The 23,011-nt window shown below is 37.9% G+C and overlaps 1 protein-coding gene across 1 annotated transcript; it reads right to left on the minus strand.

Moving 5' to 3' along the window:
* Positions 1-1,144: 1,144 nt before the first annotated feature.
* LOC140241106 (TBC1 domain family member 13-like) lies at positions 1,145-22,806 on the minus strand. Its single transcript, XM_072320874.1, has 12 exons — positions 22,784-22,806; positions 22,597-22,670; positions 20,126-20,166; positions 19,653-19,714; positions 18,683-18,776; positions 17,151-17,233; positions 13,791-13,950; positions 10,268-10,472; positions 9,403-9,645; positions 8,258-8,339; positions 6,253-6,310; positions 1,145-1,213 (listed from the first exon to the last, which is right to left on the minus strand). The coding sequence occupies exons 1-12, from the start codon at positions 22,804-22,806 to the stop codon at positions 1,145-1,147; spliced, it is 1,194 nt and encodes a 397-aa protein (XP_072176975.1).
* Between the last annotated feature and the right edge of the window lie 205 nt (positions 22,807-23,011).

Below are 23,011 nucleotides of genomic sequence, written 5' to 3' on the forward strand. Positions count from 1 at the left end.
GACGATTATGATGGCAGAAAACGACCTATCATGACACCTGTCTGCATATCTTTCTTGTTTTGTTTTGTTTTGTTTTGTTTATACAAGGCATAGCTCTGAATATCACTCTCTCCACCATTTCATGAGTTTATATACTATAAAACACAATATTTTTGCGGCATGAAAATTTCGTGAATTGGAGCCGATGGCCTTTTTCACAGAATGAAATTTTTGCGAGTTGCCTTTAACATTCAATGCAAACAGTGTAGACAAGAACTCTGTGGGGGGATTTTAATTTCGCGAATCTTGGCTCAACCGAAATTCGCGAAATTGAAATGCACGCAAACATTCCTCGTTTTACAGTATACTGTATGCTGCAAAGACTTCTTTCTAGACATCTAAAGGAGAGATGGAGGGTATAGGAAGAGGTGGAGAAAAAGAGGAAGGATGTTGACTATCAAAGCTCTCAACTTATCATCTACAAAGAAACGTGTGTTGTAAAAAAAAAGAAATAATAATAATGAATTTGGCAATGTTATGAATGGCACAAAGTCACTGTCATTCATTAGAGTATAAGGGGAAAAGATACCTGGGCCCTGTTTCATAAAGCTGTTTGTAAAGTTACGAACAACTTACGAGCGACTGGTGATCAGTTCTGATGTGCTATACTTATCAGAATTTCCATAATTCAGCATAAGAACTGATCACCAGTCGCTCGTAAGTTGTTCGTATCTTTACGAACAGCTTTATGAAACACCCCCAGGTACTTCTAGTGACATGAAAGGTGAAGTGGGAAGAGAAAGTGTCAGGTGTAAGTTATGTAACCCCAAGACGTGGGCAGAAGAGTTGTCTGTAACTGAAGAACATGTATATGAGTCTATCAACATTTGCAGGAAGCCAGGTAGCAGGTGGCCCTTACTATTGCTGAATGCATTCCAGACATGCTAGCCAAGCAGTTCAGCTACTTCCATCTTTCCCTGACCTCTCCCATCAAGATGATGGAGAAAAATTTCCTACCGGAGCACAGGAACAGTGTCCACATCCGGCTCACATTTCATTCGTGCACAGTGACAAGCACTGAGCTCCCCTGAGAAGCTGGCTTCGAATGCAGCGATGAGAGTTTGTTTGGCCTGGCTCTACACGACTGCGTGAGGCGGGTCTTGCATCATGAGCAGTGCTCCCGTACTTCAATAGCCTTCTTCAGCAGCTGATGAATGTCTATCGCTGGATAATTCTGCAAACGAAAGGGCATACACAGATGATAAAGTATTACAAATGTATAGAAGCACCAGCTCGCAATAGCCAGACTGCTTTTCCACAACACTGGTTCATATCTTGTCTTGCTTTCAACTCAATCCTTCATTTCTAAAAAAGTAAACAAAAATATCACACACTGTTGAGGCTAAAGTTGAAATGATAGATTCTGAGGTGGCAGGAATAGCAACATTATTGAGGAGCAAGCTCCTATTATAGAAAATGATGCTATGTCTGTCATCAAGAAATCTGTCATTTCTATCATGGCTTGAAACAGTGGAGTATATTCAATTTGTTTTAAATCCCTCAAATAAAATTTTAAACAAAGAGCAAATAGGATGCTAAGGGTGCAGGTAATCATTTGTCTTGTGAAGAAAATTGTAAGACAGACGTATGACGTTTCGCTTGGTAGTACAATGAGACATGGCGGTGCATGCACGCCCGTCCGCGTGTCCGCGTGTATGCGGATATGGTTGATGGCACGCTGTCTCTAGGGCTGGGTCGGGCAGTTGTGACAGCCTGTGTGCGCTGTTTGGAGCTTTCACATGGACCTAGTTGGCAACATGCCGCCCTCCAGGACAGGCCCGGCAGTGCGCCATCCTGCATTTGCATTCACCAGCACAAGGGACACAAAGCTACCACCACCAAAGACACAGCAGACATCTTGGACGTGATCTCATCTTCAATGTTTGCAAGAGATCCGATGAACAGGACTATCACCCAGTGGACACAAGATGGCGCACTGCCGGTCTGTCCCGGGGGTCAGAGCGCTGCCAACTAATCTCGTATAAACACTCCAAACAGTGGACACAGGAAATTCCATGTAAGTTTTGTTTGCAAAGGTTCTCCATAACAACCACAGAGCTTGCTGGAAGTTTAACCTACCAAGCAACAACTAAGTGAATTCCTGCCCAATGAACTCAATGGGAGGGAGCAGATGAATGTAATGCTCATTTCGGCCGTCAGATGGTAAAACGGTCTAACTCGAAAATTTTACTTTTTGAGGTAAATTCACTTTCCGGGACATGTGAGGGTGCTCTTTCCAATGGTGCTATCGAGAAAATCCCATCATGTCTTGTTTTAGAGATAATTTCCGCTATCTTGGTACTTTTTTGTATTTTTCCTTAAAATTTGATAGTAAAACAGTCTATCTTTGAGTTAGCCCATTGTCGGTAATATCGTTTGGCGGTATAACGAGCTATCTTTTACATAAACCATATAACCTTCTTAAAGGGACTGTACAGTACTGGTTGAGGTAGAGATTCATGTTTTGAACATTCCTAAGTGAGATAATGAAAAGCCTCTTATGAAATATGAAAGAGCATGTAATTTTAAGAAGGATTCAACGTTTATTTGATGAAAATTGGTTTTCAAATGGCTGAGATATACAAAAAAGTTCTAATAATAAAAGGCGACATGCCCCAACTTTATTAGTATCTCTTTGTTTCACCTTGTTTTTGGATATCTCAGCCATTTCAAAACCGATTTTCATCGAATAAACTTTTGATACCCCTTACAACTGCATGCTCTTTGACATCTCATAGAGTGGTTTCTGAATATCTCACAAAACGTTAAAAGCTAAATCTTCACCTCGACCAGAACTGTACACACCCTTTAACTGAGATTTTTTAAATCATCGCTGTCAGATGGTGAAATGGTCTATCTTCGAGTTAGACCAGTTTACATAGTGTTTGTGGTCTATCTAGAAGATAGACCATTTTACCATCTTATGATGTGTAGCGGGAGTGTATACATGTGCTGTGGTTAAACAGTATATCTGCACAAAAATCTCCTTTATTTTATAATCAAAACCCCAAATAAGCACAAAGTTCTTCAGTTATCAGTGTTTAATATGCTTCTTCTTGTCCCATTGCTAAAAATGCATTATACCCATCTCCTAAAAAAGCTCAAACCTCTAAACTTTAAAGTCATTTTTCTCAGAACAGCAATTTTCGAGATCACCATCTGACGGCCGAGTTACTTGGCGGTAGGAAAAGAAATTGTAACATTTTGCAGAAATGGTCTACACCTACTGACTAAAGGCACAGTGTAAAACACAAAATGTGACCCTGCACCACAAAACCAACAAAACGTCGCTCTAGACATGGATTTTTAGTTAAGGGCAGATTCTGAAAGAGCAGACTCTAAGCTTTAAAATGATGTATAGCTCAACTGAAATGGACTCCCCTAACTTATCTAAATACTGGAAAGAAAGCATACACTCTGGAAAAGTGTGAGCTGAGAAAAGGGGATCTCAAGTACAGGGTCTACCAAACCATGCGAGCTGTGCGAATGATGGAACAAAAAACAGGATGTAAACCACTGGAGCAACAACAATGAAGAGATTATCAGATTAGGCTGAAATTAAACATGCTCTATTAACACATTCTGGCCATAATTACTGCCAACTTTCAGAGCAGTAGCGTTATCCCATCAAAAGTTATTAGACTTGAGATTGAAGAAAGGGCAAAGGGTTATCAAAAAATGAAAAGAGGACTCTTGAGACATATACCTGATTTCACCACTGTACAAAAAAAGGTTGTAGAAAAACTGCTGAAAATGCACTTTCCTATTCATTTTATGATCCCAAACTTCAGAATAATGTAGAAGAAGGGTAGCTCTTTCAGAAAATATAAAAAACCCAGTATTGACTTGGTTGACCAGTTTCACCTTTTTTGAGTGCTCACGTAAAATCAAGGGGTGTGACTTTTTGTTCGTTTTGTGATGCACGGTCAAATACAATATTCACACGAGACATGAAACTCGTCACACTGACGAGTTAGGTGATACGCCTGGGGTCATCAGATGTCGGTCATCTGTGATCGACAAAGAAAAGAATGTGATATAGGCACCTTGAAGTTATATTGAGCGTGCATGCAAAACGGTTTCTCTAACCACTCGGCCACGGGACATCCACGGAAACGGTAAGGCCGAAAAAAAAATGTATAGATATTACAGGGGGAAAAAGTCAATGCCCACTCAGCAATCGTGGCCGCGTGAACATGTATTGCATTGCTAGAAGGAAATGCGGCCTTGTAACGACTGAGGTCGCTGTGCCATTTCTGGCAATTTCGGAAAAATACGTCCCGCAGACATAAAACCTATAATCGGCTGATTTTGATACCTTGCCTTTAATCACAATTTTCAGTGTGATGACGTCATCAAAGTACAAAACAATGACATGGACTTGAAAGACAATTGCTCAAAGTACACCACCTCCGTTGTCGTCATTACATACTATTTGACAGAGTCAGGATGCAACATTCTGCAGCAGTCGAAGCAATGTGGTCTCCAACACAAAACAGAGGGATATTGTGTGTGTGTGTGTGTGTGTGTGTGTGTATAGGTGCGTTTATATACGAACGTAATTTCTACATGGACGAATGTGTAATACACCATTGAAGAAAAAAAAAGTAAAATAGCTAGATTTATTGTTTCGTGATCTTGTGGGGTTCGAACCCGCACGAGTGCAACCTCACGTCTCTGAGACGGCGCCTTTAACCACTCGGCCATACGTCTCGACGAGAAAATATGAGGAACGTAAACTTATGTATGTGAAAGATGAATCAGGAATCGATTCGTCCACATTCCATTCTCATTTTCAGTTTTAAACTGCAAAATTGTCAACCTCATGAGAAGATTTCAAAGAACAAAATGCATGATTACTGCAGCTTATTGTCTCAGCTACAACATACTTAAATTTCAGAGGAAATGAAGCAAAATCAGCTGAGATAAAGGTGCTTAAACGTTGTCAAGTCAATGGATGGTTTTAAAAAAAATCACTTCCCATAGACATAACACGTAAACTTGTCCGATTTTGCATCTTTACTTTTAATCACAATTTAAAGTATGATAACGTCATCAAATTTCAAAACCATGACAAGGACGTGAAAGGCAAATGTTAAAAGTACAACATATGTGAATTTGGGATAATATTGAGCTTAAACAACAGAGATACGAGCAAATGAATGTTAGAAACAGTACCTCAAAAAAATTAATTCCACTTTTTTGATTTCAGATGATGATATGATGACGTCATAATGTATTTCGGGAAATATTGATACTTGAAACGTTATTTCCAATTCATATGCTTTTGTAATATGCAATAAAAACATAGGGTCAACGGACTTTTTAAAGAGCTATTGCGAAATAAACAAAGACATGTTTTTCGCTATATTTCCACATAGACACGCACACGAAATTTCAACTTTGACGCCAGCGCATTCCTTTGTTATAGGTCAACATCGATCGGAAATCAGTGGATATTGTTACTCAAAGTATCAGGAATCCAAATCAGTCAAAAAAATTGCATTTTCATGCTGGTTACGCCCTCTGCGCGCGAAATTGCGCGGACGGACGCGCACGCGAGAAAATGTTTGAAACGCTTAAAATTGTCTGAAACTTCGAGATTTCCCATTGGGAAGTCGTTTTGAGCCTTTTAAAATTTTGACGCGCGCGAACGCGCGCGTAATGAAGACCTGGGTAACTAGCGTTAAAAAGTAAGATAGAGCGTGACCTGAACTTTATGTCCACCGAAAATGACGCAGAAATTACATCTAGTTATGAAGTTATGATCGATCATGTGACAAGGTCCGAAAATCACAAAATGGCGCCTAAATGACGTCATAGATATGTTACTGTCATGAAAACCTTATTGTGGCTAGATATTGTTATGAGACATGTTGACTGAAAATTTCATGTCATTCCGTAATGTCATTGTTGAGATATTGACGACACAAAATTGTCCAGAAAGAAAGAAGAATAAAAAAAAATAAAGAGAGATTTTGACAATCACAATAGGTGATACGCTGATAGCGTATCACCTAAAAATACATGGAAATATTCTGTGGTTGTTTGACCAAATTACAGAATTAATGGTCACTGAAAGATAAGTATTCTGATGAAACACTTCCCGAATTTGTGATGTTCAGATTTATTCACACCAGCTGAAGTAAACGTGGTACTGGATTTCACCAGGCCTTCATTTTACTACTGGTGATAAAATCTGAATTCTCTTACCTGAAGTAGTTTGATATTTGTTGCAAAATCTCCTTCTATCAGGGTATCCTTTTGAGACCTGACAAAAATCAGAGATCACCAGATATAAAGACACATCTTTATCACAGCATTCTTTTCAACTACTTTTAGGATCCTTCACCTTCCACGACATCATGAATTTATTCCCAAATGGGAGATTCACATTTATTATAGTTCTTTGTGGATTTGACTATCACATGCACGGACAAAAATAAAAATAGCTCAGTACAAAATCCATCATGAGTAATAATTATGCCAGCAGAAACATTGATATTTTAGTTTGCATGCATGGATCACAAAAGAGAACCAGTAGTACGCTTAGTGAGTGTTCTTTAGAATGCCCCAAGGCGACAACGAAAAATGAGAGTACATGTATATTTTTCTCTTTAATTCCAATGAAAGACACACTAATGCACTTAACCCTATTCTAACTGGGCTATTTGAGACCAAGTTTTTACTGGGGGGGGGGGGGGTCAATTTGACCCCCCCCTTCAGATCTCGGCCGCCGATTGCGTGATCGCCGCAAAATTCTGCCTAAACATAGAGCCGGATGTCAACTACAAGATTACATGGTCATACAAACGAAAAATTTTGATTTTCTATTTTTAGTAAATTAATTATGCAAATTTACGCATGAAATAATATTTTCACCGATAACTCCATTAAAACGACTGAATGATTGCAAAATTTTTGTGTAAGAGTTCCTCAAGACACATTGAACAATTTTCTTGTAAAGAATAGCACAATCAAAATGTTTTTTATTGTTTTGTTAACTTCTTATGTATTTCATTGTTTTTTTGACCGTTTGTTTTCTATTGTTTTTTGGCCAAAATTTGTTGCAGGCACTTTTTCAAGCTTACCTACATTAAAATTGATTAATTTCAATGGTTAAAAGTTGAAATAATCTTATCTATATCAATTTAACCAAAAAAAACAATTTGCATTGGATTTGCACACGATATCATGAATTTGAGCCATTTTCGGGTTGACATGCATACGCAAAACATTACGTAACTTCAGAACGGTGTACCCGGACATCGCAAATTTGGTCTCAAAATATGCGGGAGACTTCAAAGAAAAAAGTCATGTAACGACGCGGCAAAATCTTTGCGCGTTGCGGAATAGCGGCGCAAAATGTCGAGGGGGGGGGGGTCAAATTGACCCCCCCCCCCCAGTTAGAATAGGGTTAAGCTGATGTCTTATTCACTGTATTGCATTTTGCAAAATGTTCGACTTTTTTGTTGCACTTCTTTTTTTCGTTTTGTTTATTCATTCCAATAAAAGATCTGTGGATACAAAAAAAAAAAAAAAACCTAAAAATCAATCAAAATGAAATCAATGACATAATTCAAACAAACGAATTTAGAGTTCAAATATTTGCCATTATCAAGCAGTACATGGAAATGAAAAAGAGAAGTAGAGAAAAGCCTTGAGGCCTTGTATGAAATAAGTTCTCTCAGGTATGTATGAGTGCTTTTAGAGGCACGTTGAGTGTTTTACAATTTCAAACAACAACAAAAACATGGAAATGCAACAATCATATGAAAATGTCAAGAAAAACAAAACAACAATGAGGTTCAGTATTCATCAAGAAAATACTTTTTGAGAGATTTTTTGAACATCTTTACATAATTATGACAGCCTATATTATTTCATAAAGAATTCCGAACAACGAGGAGATTAAAATGGACAGATTTCTTTTGGCAAAATTTGTATGAACTTTAAATTCTATCTACAGAAGCTCATGAGCATAAGTCCAGATTCACATCAGACTTTCTGCAGCAACACCTTGTCATCATGGTGAGAAGTCTTGGCTGACGTACACGTTACATCAGCATCCAGCTGGTAACATTGCAGCATGCCAATATGCATGGCAACTTATATGGCTTGGAAGGAATAAGCAATCACTCTCTTTCTTGTTGCCTACAGACCAAACAAAAGGATTCAGCAAACCAACAGGAAAATGATCAAGGCCAGGATAACTTACAGTATCATGGCACAGCAGACGCAGAGCAAGAATTCCGGGTTCCCTTCGTCACTTAGCAACGAGTCCCATAATCTGATGACGTCTACGGGCAAAGAAAGGAAAAATAGCTGTCATATATTTCAGTGATAGCCAGATATTAAGTACGCCTCAGTTCATGGTTTATTTGCTTAAATCACACAGCATCATGGAACATGATGGTAAATTTTTAGACACAATGACATTGACTCGTCTATTTTCAAAGTGATATGAAGATACATAACATTTTTTTTTTCTTGTATACACCATGTAGACAGTAAAGCACAAAAATACCTACAAAACAATCTTTCATCAACAATTTCATAAGAGAAACATGTAAGTAAAAATACCCCTGAAGGTCCAACTTTGATATCTGATAAAAAAATCTTTATGGCAGGGAGTAGATCTACCTCAGGGAGGGTCAAACATTGCCGAGTGAAGTGTAGACAGAGCAAAAGGCAGACAGCGGAGTTCTAGCAGCTCACTGACCGTTAATGCTTTACAGGGTGAAGCCATTACAAAAGAAAAGCCTTTTCAAGGTTTTATGACATTCAAATGCATGTTGATTTGTGTTGATTCGTGATACCCTCAACATCACTTTTGCAGTGAAATGAATATCTAGAAACAATCCATACATTTTTGAATAATTTTTCTTCTCTTTTTCTTCAGATTGCTTGGATATAAATGCCCACCTTCCCCTCGACTCGGCATGACTTGCATGTTTCTGTGATATTAATGTGACTAACAAAAGACATGGTGAGGGAACATGCAAGTTATGCTCAATCTCGGGGAAGGTGCATGCCAATGTCTTTTGTTAATCATAGTGTACTTTTACTAGCAATGACTGACAGATGAGGTCACAACCAGAATCTTGGTTTGGAAGTTTTTTTTTTTTGTGGGCATATCCAAGTAATCTGAAGAAAAACACAAGAAAAATTATTCAAAAATATATGGAATGTTTCTAGATATTCGTTTCACTGCAAAAGTGATGTTGAGGGTATCAACACAAATCAACATGCATTTGTATGTCATAAAACCTTTAAACTTTTAGCCAGAAATACAGAGAGAGAAGAAAAAAAAATCTGCATATTTTGTCGCTGCTGCCAAGACCGTACATGCTTCTGACATACCAGGGAGAGGAAATTCCTGTGTCAGCCACAGAGTCAGCCAGCGGAAGCCAAAGAATTGGGGCTTGAGGTCCTGCTGCTGGAAGCGCAGCCAGAGCTTTGGGTCACACTTCTTCACCATCAGCATCAGCTGCTGCATCTTGGCGTTGATGCCCGTCGGCGAGTCGTCCAGCGTCTTGATGAAGTTGTCCCGCATCTTGGACATGAGGTTGGTGAAGCAGAAAAAGGTGTCGGCCTCGGCATGCTCTGCTGGAGGAGATGGTGGTGGGTGGAGGAGAGAGGAGAGGAGTAGAGTTGGAAAGAGGAAGGGAGGGAAGTGGAAGACATAAACAAGGGAAGATTACTGCTGCCCCACAGACTTTGCTGCAATTGCTGAAGTGGACATCAAGTCTTCACGGCCTATTTAGGAACAGATACATACAGGAGAGCAATAGAGGATTGAGCATACAAACTAAGCTGGAAACAGCTATATTTATTTTCAAAATAATCAGAATAAAAGTCAAATAAATTGTAGTTGTTTGTTATTGCAATCAAAGTGCGTCGATAAGCACTGAATGCTTATTTACGTCGATGGAGGGCAATTTGTGAATCAGTTGCAATGAAAACATCTCGACGGAAGAATTTCATGAATTTGAATAACAAAGCAGTACTCGCTGCATGCTATAAGGACTAGAACCAACACTTGTTGTCGGGCGAAAGCTCGGTGGTCTAGTGGAGATGACGCCTGTCCGGTGATCAGGAGGTTGTAGGTTCGGATCCTGCTCGAGTATGTACGCCCTACTACTAAAACACTGATCAATTCAGTGCTTACTTACATCGATGCAGGACAATTTGTCAATCAGTTGCAAAGAAGAAGACAGTATCTCACCTGTACTAGCAGGGTCTTTGGCAGAGGCGAAGACATAGTACAGTGGTCCAATAATCTCATTCATGCCCTGGACATAACTCTGGCCCGGGTTGAGCTTGGCGTAGATGAAGAGGATGCGCTCCAGGACTTCCCAGTGAGCTTCCTGGCCCTCCTCCAGGGTATCGTGACCAAACTCCATCTTCTTTGGCTTCTTGCCACCAGACATCTACAAATAGAATCGGGTTAAAGGGATGGTACAGTATTGGTGGAGATGAGAATTGGGCATTTAACTTTTTGCGAGATACCAAGAAAACACTTATGATATAGTACAGAGCATACCATTTTAAGAGGAATTCAAAGTTTATTTGATGAAAATCGGGTTTGGAATGACTGAAACATCCAAAAACAAAGTAAAACAAAGCGATCGTAATAAAGTGTGGGTCCCACACTTCATTAGAATCGCTCTTTTTTGGATATCTCAGCCATTTCAAAACCAATTTTCATCAAATAAATGTTGAATTCCTCATAGAATTACATGCTCTTTCATATTTCATAAGAGGTTTCTCATTATCTCACCCAAAAATGTTAGAAACCTGAAATTAGGTCTCAACCAAAACTATACTATCCCTTTAAAGCAGGTCATAGTATACAAATAATGACTGCTATGAGGGGCACAGTAAAGATTATGGGCCCAAGGTGATGTGAAAACCATAACTATGCCCGAAGCGAAGCTGAGGGCATACATGTAGTTATGGTTTTCACATCACCGAGGGCCTATATAATTTTAACTGTGCCCCGAATATCAAGGTGTCATTATTTGTTTTATACACCGAAAATATAGATTCCGAAAAATAGATACCGAAAATATAGATTCTAGTCTCTTTTACAGCACTCGTAATATGAGTGATCTATGTGTACGGGGTTGCGACTGTCTCCAAACCTATTTACAGGGCACAGTTGATTCTATGCCCCAGGCACAGTAAATCATGATGTCATTTTGATCAAAAATGGGGCACAGCTATTTTCATGACTCTACTTTTAACCAATCAGATGAGAGGAATCTATATATGAGGTATATAATTTGCATTAGACCATTTATTGACAGGAAAGCATGTGAGGATGCCTTCAGAACTATTTTTGCATCCAGACTGGAGTACACTAACTCACTACTTTATGGCATCAATTCTCAGCAGGTACAGTGCCTTCAAAGGGTACAGAATCGTGCGGCAAAACTAGTCTTCATGTGCCGTAGGCATGATCATGTCCCCCCTTGCTGAAGCAGCTATATTGGCTACCAGTCGCACAGCACATTGCTTTCAAGATCTTGACAATTGTGTACAAGTGTCTTCAAGGGAAAGCTCCTACTTATCTTAGATAAATCTCTAATCATCCCGTACTATTCTGCTCGATATGGACCACGTTCAAGTGCAGATAGCACCTTACTCCATGTACCCAAAACCAACACTAGCGTGGGGAATGATGCTTTTGTGACGGCTGCACTGCAATTGTGGAACGATCTACCTCAGTTCATCCGTTATTTCCCCATCCCATGATGTCTTCAAGAAGAATCTTAAGACTTTCGTTTTTAGTGCTAATCTCTGACTGAATTTTGTTGTGAAGTGCTGTGAAACCAGTCATTGACTGTGTAAGAGCACTATGTAAATGATCCCATTGTATCGTATTGTATATTAAAGAAGACACCCAGATGATTTCAGACTTTTGCATTTAAGCATCTACAAATTACTTTTACAGGGTATGGAGTTTCAGAATTTATAGTGATTGGGATAAGGAATAAGAATTTTGTTTTAAATTCAAAACAAATCACAAAGATTGAGGATACTGACGTAGCAGCTTTACACACAAATGCATGATTGGGTGTTGAATGAAGCAGAACAATAAAGAAGAAAGCACATATAAATTTCTCACAGGTGGACTTGATGGTAATGGAATGACACTGCTACATTACTGGAATATGTGAGCCTCTTTTATCATCATCCTTGGTCAGAGTATTATGTTCTAAAATTTCTAGAATCTGTTGAAGGCTCACAATAAATTCTACAAATCAGTGCATGGCATTAAAAATTCTTGTGCTACACAGTGGAAACAATACAAATTGTCTGCAATGCCCCTTTAAATATCCGGAAGCATGGAGAAAGAGGATTGGTTCAATTGAATCAACTTTCATGCGCTGCCCAACGGGTTGCATAAAAAACCAAAACTAGCGCAGGCCTTATAGAATGGAATTTCATATCAGTGAATAATTGCACTGAAGCATACACTCATCAGAAACAGGCAATTCCAGTTTAGATTTTTGAACTGCAAGATTAGAATATCATGGTCTTCCCACGTTACTGAGTATTTAAAGGGTGTGTACAGTTCTGGCTGAGGTGAGGATTTAGCTCTTAATGTTTTGCGAGATATTCAGAAACCGCCCTATATAGGCGCGGTAAGACTGGCAAAAGATCGCGAAGTTTAAGATCGGGAAGTCTTCGCGATCTTTTGTCGTGGGGTCACACTGGCAGCCAAACTTTTCGATCTTTGGAACGAGATGTTTGGGTCATCGGTGCGCGCGCAAGAAAGAAGGAAGAGTGCGCCGTCCCGATGATTAGTTATTGTGACCTAACAATGCACATCTGTACATGACAATGGCCTCGCGCTTCGGAGACACTACCCCCAAGCAGGTGGTGGTCTGGTCACGTGACAAAGATCGCAAAGTTTCAGTTCCTCGCGGTCACACTGGCAAAAGATCGAGAAGTTTGGAGGGGGATGGGGAAAAATCCCTAGTTGATGTGGGAAGTGTCGGAGAAGTTTTGGGGGAAGTTTTGCGGGAAGTTTGCGGTCACACTGGCAAAACTTCGAGATCTTAAAGATCGCAATCTTAAACTTCTCGATCTTTTGCCAGTCTGACCGCACCTTATGAGATGTCAAAGAGCATGCAATTCCGAGGGGTATCAAAAGTTTATTTGATGAAAATCGGTTTTGAAATGGCTGAGATATCCAAAAACAAGGTGAAACAAAGAGATCCCAATAAAAGGCGTGACCTGTCGCCTTTTATTATTATCACTTTTTGGGATATCTCAGCCATTTGAAAACCAATTTTCATCAAATAAACGTTGAATCCTTCTTAAAATTACATGCTCTTTCATATTTCATAAGAGGTTTCCCATTATCTCACTTAGGAATGTTCAAAACATGAATCCCTACCTTAACCAGTACTGCACAGTCCCTTTAAAAAAGGTTCTTTGACAACCAATTCCTATCCTGCGTCAATGTTGACTTCTGCCGATATGAATGCAAGTAGGTCTTCACATCACAAATTCAGGAATGGCTTGACTGAATTATGCATCAAATGTCTCAATCATTTGATTTATCTCTTCTTCTTCCGCTTCTTTTTTTGCACCATTTTTTGTAAAAATCCATGTTACATAAAGTTCTCTTCTTCTGTTATGTTACAGGAAAGAATGAATATTCTTGAACGAATATATGCATAACAAAGTATCCATAAACCATGACCATGCAGCATTTCCAGACCGTTACGACTCACATTAGTGATGCCAGATCTAGACTTCGCCACGGCGACAGACTGAAGCATCGTGTGTTCCACTCGTTTCCTCAGAGTCTCCAAGCTGGTGTTGACATCAACGAGCTCCTTGCAGGGGAACTCTGTCGCCTGCTGGAAAAAACCTATGTCAGGTTGTAACCGTCTGCAAAAAATCATACAGTCATTGACAGATGGAAAACTGACATAAGTGCCAAGATATAATTCGTCGCTAGGGTGACAAGACCTTGTATCTCAAATTTTAGTGAAAATTAATTTTTTTGGATTAATGGTCAGAAAATCAGTAAGGTGACATCCTGTCCAAATTCTGTCTTATCCCAAAAACGAAGCCACCACAGCATGTCAAAGTAAAGGCTATACCATTCGCTATAGTGCTTTGGCTGCCATGTTTTGGGGCTCTCCTGAAGATTTGACATTTTGTAGATACGAGGTCTTGTCGCCCCAGTGACAAAATGTGGAATATATTTTCAGTAGCGAGCGCATACCTCTTTCTTTTGTTGCGCATTTTTGTTGCGTAATTGTTCGCATTCTTCTCCTTAGCGTGCTTATATATATTCTCCTAGTTAGGCTTTCAGGCTTCATTCCTGGTCGAGCATTCCACCATCACTCCTACCCCATACACCCCTCCCTTGCAGTTTTTTACCTTTTTTTCTTTCTTTTATATGTGTATTTTCAGTCTTTTTAAAATATTTGTCTTGTACTTTAGTTCTCTCCATACTTATATTTTTACAAGTTATCATTGATCATTTCGATCATCACATTTATGCAATTTCTATATTCTTCAAATATTGTTTCCAAGCAAGATTGCTGGTTTGCCGTTCTTTTTTCCTTTTTGATTTTACAGGCGAATGTTGACCGCTCCTTTACATGATCCAACCCTGCAAAGTTTGGCAGCCGTAGATCTTCCAGCGCTCCTCGCTTCTTCCAAAGCCGATTCTACCACAAGGCTCTATCTCACCTATTGGAGAAAATGGGAGGCTTGGGTATCTTCGCATCCAAGCATTCCAGTTTTTCCGGTTGCGCCTTTTCATCTTTCCCTCTACCTGGCTCACCTGGCATCTACTGGTCTCAAGTCCGTCCCAGACTCCACAATAGCCGCCATCATATGGATTCACAGTTTAGCCGGTTTTCTGTCGCCTACTGATGATCCCATGGTCAAGACTGCTCTTCAGGGTTTCAAGCGCCTACATTCTTCTCCAACCTCACGCAAGTTACCATTAACTCCCCATATTTTGCGAGAAATCTTGAAAGTACACAGCCAAGCCAATGTGTCTTTGGCTGATCTCCGGATCCTGTTCATTTCTTTTATTTCCTACGGCGTTTATTTTGCATTTTGACGATCTTAAGAAGGTATCTTGAAAAAGTTGCACCTTCTCGCAGGATTGTCTTAGTATCCATCTACCAAGTTCGAAATCGGATCAATTCAGACAAGGTAGCGACATCGTCATCGCCAGGACAGGTAAGGACACCTGTCCAGTTCATATAGTGGAGTGCTATTTTGCCGCTCTTGGTGATCCTCCAGATTGTTCTCTTCCAGTTCTTCGTAGGTTGCAGGTATCCAAGCGCGGTCTGATTCCTACCTCTCATCCTTTAAGTTACTCTCGCACTCGCAAGATCATTTTGGATGCCATTAAGCCTTTTTGTGCCTGACATTTCGAGGTACGGGCTTCATAGTATAAGATCCGGCGGTGCTTCAGCCGCTTTCAATGCTCATGTTCCTACTTTTTTGATTTCTAGGCAGGGTAGATGGAGCTCCGATAAGGCTCGTAATAAATACTTACAAATTGATTTAGAATCTAAGCTTTTAGCTTCGACTTCTCTTGGCATTTAATTGCTTTGTTTTAGCTTAACTATATAGCAAAGATTTTATCTTCCTTTTGCACAGTTTCATTCTTTGTGAATATCCCAGTACTTAAATTTTCTTGGTTAGATACCCTATATAATTTTGTACTGTCATTCCTTATTTTTCATATATCCCATTATGAAGTATATTCTCAATTTTCTAATGTTCTTAAATGACCGCTTCTAGCAGTTCCTATATTTTCAGTATTTTTTGGAATTTCGTTATTTTTTGCATGTTATCTCGTATATTTTGGCGTTTTATATCCTAGTTTTTTCTAACACTTTTTTTCTAAACAGGTAATTTATGTACTACTTTTATGCTTATGTTTGTTAGCACTTTAAGGTTCTGCAGGCATTTTAAATACTTAGTTTTTTCCGCTTGCTCTTTTGTTTAATACTTTTAAAAGAATTTCCTCCATTAATACGGTCATTTTACCCTTCATGTTTGAGCAAGGAGCCAGGGAGTGCGCCCTCGTTTAGTATCCTTGGTCGCAAACAGGGGGGGGGGGGGGTTTCGTGGCCTCCGTAACTTTTGTTCATGCATTAGTTTTGATACTACACGCCTTGCTCTTTATCGGGCTCGTACCTTCCATTTCCCTGTGTAGAGGTACCTAGTACAGTTGTATTCCTGTTCCGATTCCTCTCGCACGTTTTACGTTTAACATCCATACTTTTCTCATCTGTGCCTTAGAGTTACAATACTTTTCTTACTTTAGGATTTGCAGGCTATGGTTTTGGTTGAACCCATATCTCTAAATTTTTTGTTTATTTATCTACGACGTTAACTATGTTTGTGGAATTTTTGATATGTAAAACTTATTATTGATATTCATGAGCATTTCATATTGGATCTTCCTTACTTTTCAATTTTGAAGTTCAGATGCGAAAACATGCCATTTTCGTCTATGATATGTGTTCTTATATATTTCCCTGACACATGGGTTGCCCGATACTTCGTTTGGTTTTTAATGTTCACTTTTATGAATAAATCGAGAGCGTTGTGGTATGCTCAACCTAGTTTCATTGTGTTCACAAAACTTAATGTTTTCACGTGCCATGATTTCATTTTGTCTGTGTGTGTGTCATGCATATCTGTGTATGAGCGAGATATATAGAAAATAAATGAACTTTCTTTCGGAGTGAGAGTGTAGCGGTAACGGAGATAGAAAGACTCTTATCATTTACAGCTAGTAGACATCAACAAAGGATACCAATATAAACATAACACATAATTTGGTGACAAAACAACAAATGCACAAACTTATTCAATGCCCTTGTGGTGGCAATGAATCATTACCTTTCGGTATACAACTTGTTTGTAATATGTTTTTGTTTTCCAAATTCATGAAAATCTTTTGTCAAGATGTTTTCATTGCAACTGATTGACAAATTGCCCTACGTCGATGTAAATATTTACGTCAACGGAGGGCAATTTGTCAATCTGCTTTTGTTTTGTTGTTGTTGTTGTTGTTTCATTTGGGAAGAAAGTGATACAGGACCTACCTTGTGTCTTTGTCTATTTGAAGAAGAACTTCATTATCTTTGAAGTACTGTGACCATTGACTATCAGGATTTGGGTTTAGAGGCTGCAAACATACAAGAGGAACACATACTGAGTTACAGTCCCAAATCTATAGCAGAGTAGCTAAGTATTGATTTTGACTGCTTTTTTTCCAACCTGCCAACTTAGGGAAGCACACCAGGGAAAGCCTGACGTCGTGTATCCTTGTATTTTGCTTGTTTTGTCTGTTTATCTGTTATCACTTATATTGTCTTGGAAATGCCGAATAAATAAAATATAATGATACTACTACTACTACTGCTACTACTAATGATAATAATAATAATAATAATAATAATATCATGATAATGATAGGAAAAAGACATTAGTATTCTTTACTTAACTTCACAATTCAATAAACATAAAATTTATAAAACCACTTACAGGAAGGAAGGCACAGAATGAAATCATGCCTTTTTACTTTTTACTGAAATGAACAGCTGGCTGAAAAGAAAATGCTGATTTCAAAAGCAAAAACAGAGATTAGGGTATGTTTGACTTTCATCGCAATTTTCAATTCACCAATATACACTTTGTTATATGTTTTCATTACTCTGTGATTTACCAAATTTATAGGTAGGTAGCAATTTTCTTGTCTAAAATTTGTTTTAAAATTGTATGACTTGATACTCTCAAAAATCTATTGCATAGACAAATTTGTTCTGTAGACTCCCTAAAACTATACCCATACTAAAGAGCTATGGTAAATTCTTTTTGAGTGGTAATATTACATGCCTCCATACATACCATATGCAATGTGATATCTATGGGAAAAAAAAATACACAGTATCAAAAAAAATGTACACAATATCATAAAATAGAGATAATAGTATCATCCACACTTAGATGACATGGTCATGACATCACCTTGCAAGGTTTTCCTTTGACCTGTAGGCAAACATTCACTAAAATTGTTCTTTCCCCAGGTCTAGTACTCAGCTGAATGGCGCACTTTGCATTCATGGCACTTTAATTCACCTGAGGACAACTATTTCAAAAATCTTAAGATTTGGGATTGCTGCAGGCCCCTAATTGGGCAACATCCCCTAATTTTGAGTATTTGTTCCCTCCCCAATTAATGATGACAGATGACAGATGCTGGACAATGAATGCAGGATCGACAGATAGCAATGGCAATAGTTCATTGAGGGCTTTCAGCTTTACTTGAGGTGACAAGTTCCATCTTTTGCAGCATCAAATACCAAATTTTTCTGGGAGGAGGGTTTGTAGTTGCTGAATATCTACCAGAATTATTCAAACTTCAGAACTTCAGTTTCAAAATTTCAAACTTTCTTATTCTATTTCTGATTTTGATGATGCTTAACTTTTTCTTTTTAGACTGACTCCACTCTCATAGCAAAGTAAACTTAAAGATGGGGATGGATTACACTTTACAGAGATGGAGTCCAATCAATAAGTTGGAAACACAACAAAAGTTATTTACAAAATTTGACAAAGAAGAAAATGTGCTCACGTGATCCTCCATAGTGACATCTGTTCGGTTGGTGCTGTACTTTTTGGAGCCTGGCTGAATGATCATCTCTTGTAAAAACTCAGTATAAAGCGTTCTGTGAGAAGAAGTCATAAAACATGACAATTACAATAAGAAAAAAAGAAACACACATAAATCAAAACCATATCATGTCCAGACATTATGCCTCTATCTATATCTCTCCTCTTCAATCCAGTCATTGGAAGCTGTCAGTTATTGCTTTCAGTGCTTGCTACTTATAAGCATCCAAATTCTGTGAAAAATGCTGTTCATGGAGTCCTGAGCTCAGAACTTGAGTATGATCTTGCCCCTTGCTTGCTAATTTTTGACGCATCATGCCCACAAACATGCCTCTGAATTGCTCTACTTTAATTCATACTCGTCATAGCATAGCAAATGTACATTATCAGACTTTGACACCAAAGGAGAGAGAATACATTACACGTACTCAGAATGTGAATTTGTACTTGAATTTCACCAATTTCTTAGCAAAAACAAGAGAAATTGCCATTTGAATTAAGCAAAACCAGACATTTTCACGTGCTGATATTTTCTTGAATTTTGCGAGAAGCCAAGATTCATGAAATTCAAATGCACAAGAGAGTTCTTTTCTACACTATGCATCGAACACCAGTGGCAGTCTAAAAAAAAAAAAGAAAAAGAAAAAAAAAAATTGTGCCGTGAATATTTCCTGTCTTACAGTGCCATAATAGCTTCAAGTTTACATCCATTACATACATGTGTATGCGCACACGGTATGCACAGACACTTCAAAACAATCAAAACAACAAATTAAACAAACGAACAAACAAACCATTTACACACACACAACACACAAGAATTCGAACATACACAAATTAACACATAATCTTACAAGTATAAAATAAGAGTGCTAATATGCAAAAAAAAAACAAAAAAAAAAAACACAACAATAAGTTCATAATAAACTCACCGCTTTTTTGCAAGTATGTCTGGCCACTCTACGGTCACAGGAGGCAAATATCCTAGGAGAATCTATGATCAGTTTAAGAACACATTTATGAGATCATTCATTCATGCTCTCAAAAAAAAAATAAGTACAGCTGAGGAAAAAACCAATACAGAAAGAGTTTTACTCTTTGATATTGGTTGACATACATTTCCAACAGAAATGCATTTTCTCTTGAAATAAGATAACTGCCAAAACCAATTCATAAAAATGCCACAAGGAACTGAAGGTAAACAGGAAATAAAAAAGGAAAAACTGTAATTGATACATATCATTAGATAGCCACATAATAGAAGTAAAAGTGAAAAAGAATCAATGGGATCACACGGAACAAAATTATTGATCTATAAACCAGTATAGGGAGATATTACTAATTTGAGTCAATTCTTATCACATGCAATCAATGTAAGTAAATATCACGTGCTATGAATGCTTACTTTCCAACAAAGTGATCGAATACCAGCAGAATCAGGAACACCTAAAAGGATATAATAAAAAATAATAATGATGATAAGACTTAACAAAAACAGTGAATTGGAATCACATTTATTAAAATCTATAGTGATGATGAGTAGCAATGGACTATCATGAATAAATCAATGACACTGACTTTGATCGTTAAAAATACTGCTGTCATGTATGTGCTGAAGTTTAATTGAGGCAGTAAAATATTGCCAGTAAACCACAACATTTTGGACACATTCACTGAGCGGTGCATACTGTCATACTAGCAACAATCTAAATTTATGCCTTTAAAGGCCAAATCACACCTCCCTGGCCAAATTAAACATCATGTCACAGGGTTACCAACTTTGAACAAGAGGTACATGTAAAAGTGAGCGAGACATTGCATGCAGAGGTTGAAACAGTAGCACACATCCCTTAGCATTTTCAATGGACAGACCTTAAAAGTGAATATGACACTACCCTTTTATCACTATATTATGATTTAATATATGATGACATTTTTCATGTCTACAATGCGGACGCAGACCCTAGACCATAAACAAATGCTACAGCTTTAGTCTAGTAAATTTTCACAAAGCATTACACAAAATACACCCAAAAAAAATTATGTGATTAGTGTGAAACAAGAGGGAATAAGATGAAATGCAAATACAAAGTTCATAAATAATGCAACATAGATCAAGAGTTTGAAATAATGCGATGGTATAAATTTTAACAACTTGGAGACAAGGCAATAGGTGGAGAAAAGCATGAAAGGAAAAGCCAAAGTTGTGAATAGCTGACCCATGTGCTAACTGCTATACCGGCACTCGTACCAAGGTTCAACCGACGACCGTGCACAAAAGCAGGATATATATAGGTTTCTATGTGTCGCAAGTGGCCAAATTTTGTTCTGTGCGCAATCGCACAAACATCCAAAAACAAAGTAAAACAAAGCGATCGTAATAAAGTGTGGGTCCCACACTTTATTAGAATCGCTCTTTTTTGGATATCTCAGCCATTTCAAAACCAATTTTCATCAAGTAAACGATGAATTCCTCATAGAATTACATGCTCTTTCATATTTCATAAGAGGTTTCTCATTATCTCACCAAAAAATGTTAGAAACCTGAAAATAGGTCTCAACCAAAACTATACGATCCCTTTAAAATCAAAGTTTCAAATTTGTATGCCATCTTTAAATATACAAATTGTACTTTAAACCCTAAAGTTCACTCAAAAAATATTTAACAAGCTTTCAATGGTAATAAAAGGAATTATGTCTCAAAACAAACAATATATTTTACTGAAAGAGCAGTGTTCCTGACTGTAATGTGTACAAACATATCATGATATGTCACTGTGTTACAGTGCATCTAGTTTTTCTTTATTTCGATGTTTTTGTTAATCTGTTATGACTTAAATAATGTTTTATTTGGAAGTATTTTTATGCTGTGATGTCAAACAATCATCATAAATGATAATTTTTTTCTATCTAAAGGAGAAACACTATGAGTTGTACAAGATTCTCCATATCACAGGGTTTCTACACACATTTCAGAGGTCACGGTGTAACGGTGCACTTATTTATAATCCATGTCATAGTTTTCCTGTCAATCGATTCTTTAATCAAATTTTACTTTCACGTCTTTAATGTTATTACCATTGAGTCTAGTCTCTAGCACATCCAATGAACAGATCCACTTTTCAAAATGTTCATTAACTTCACAGAGTTTGGTAAGTAAAACAATTCAAACAAAAACCCATGTCCATTTTGCGCTTGCATCACGGTGTTACAGTGGTAATTAATTATGCATAAGTTTTAACTCATTTAGGCCTACCAAAGCAATTTTTTTCTTTTTTTTTCTTTTCACAGTTGCTTATGATGATATGCGTGATAGATACACAATAAAATACTGTTCTCAAGTGTTATACTAGTAAAAGTGTCACGCGCGCACGGTGACGGTGTAATAAATTATCATGGAAGATCTAGATGATAGATCTAAACTTTAGTCTATAAATTAAAATTATATGTAAAATGGGCAAGAGTTCCTATTGAGACAGCCACCCAAAAGTGAGTGCGTGCATCTGTGCGTATCGCAAGCAAGGTTAGGTTAGGTAGGCCTAGAGTTGTTTAGACGGTCTAGATCTGCATTGATTTAACTAGTAGTACTAGGCCTAGGGGTCGGGTCTTTCCTCATGAGTGCCAGTTTTGGGGTGGCTGTCTCAAGAGGAAGTCTTTCCGTAAAATGTAAATCTACACTGCACTGTTTATTACCCACAATGACTGAGTCCTGACCATGCCCTTTATTGTCTTGAAAGTAACTTCGTTAGCTAGTACAGTCATTACATTGTAGGCCCTAGCGAAAGGCATCGCTGATCAGTATCATATCGGACATTGTGCTACTTTACACATGCAACCTCATTTTCAATATGCGGGACTATGATGATAAATGCTTACCGCTGAAACACATTTTGGACAGCTCATGGTAGTCTATTTTGGGGCTCTTCAGGATTTCGTCAAACGAAGAAACTCTGAAAACAAATCAATATAAACAATTTCAATGAAAAACTGATATCATTTTCATAATCGGACAAATCATGTTGCTGATTTTTCAGTATTATTGGAACAAAAGGGTAACTCCCACCTTCCCACATAGGACGTCGCCATCTTGAATTGAAACAGACGTTTGGATACGATTTAGACTAGAAATAATGTAGAGAAATCAAATGAACTTTTTTCCATTCTTAAAAATTAAAAACATCAAAACAAAATTTGTTTGTAATTTTGTAGTTTTACATTTCTTTAACAAGAATAATTTATACAATCAGATTTATCGCCTACTAGATCTATTTTCCTCTCGCTCAACCAAAGA

Source organism: Diadema setosum, chromosome 17, assembly GCF_964275005.1.
Source record: "Diadema setosum chromosome 17, eeDiaSeto1, whole genome shotgun sequence".
Taxonomy (NCBI): Eukaryota; Metazoa; Echinodermata; class Echinoidea; order Diadematoida; family Diadematidae; genus Diadema; species Diadema setosum.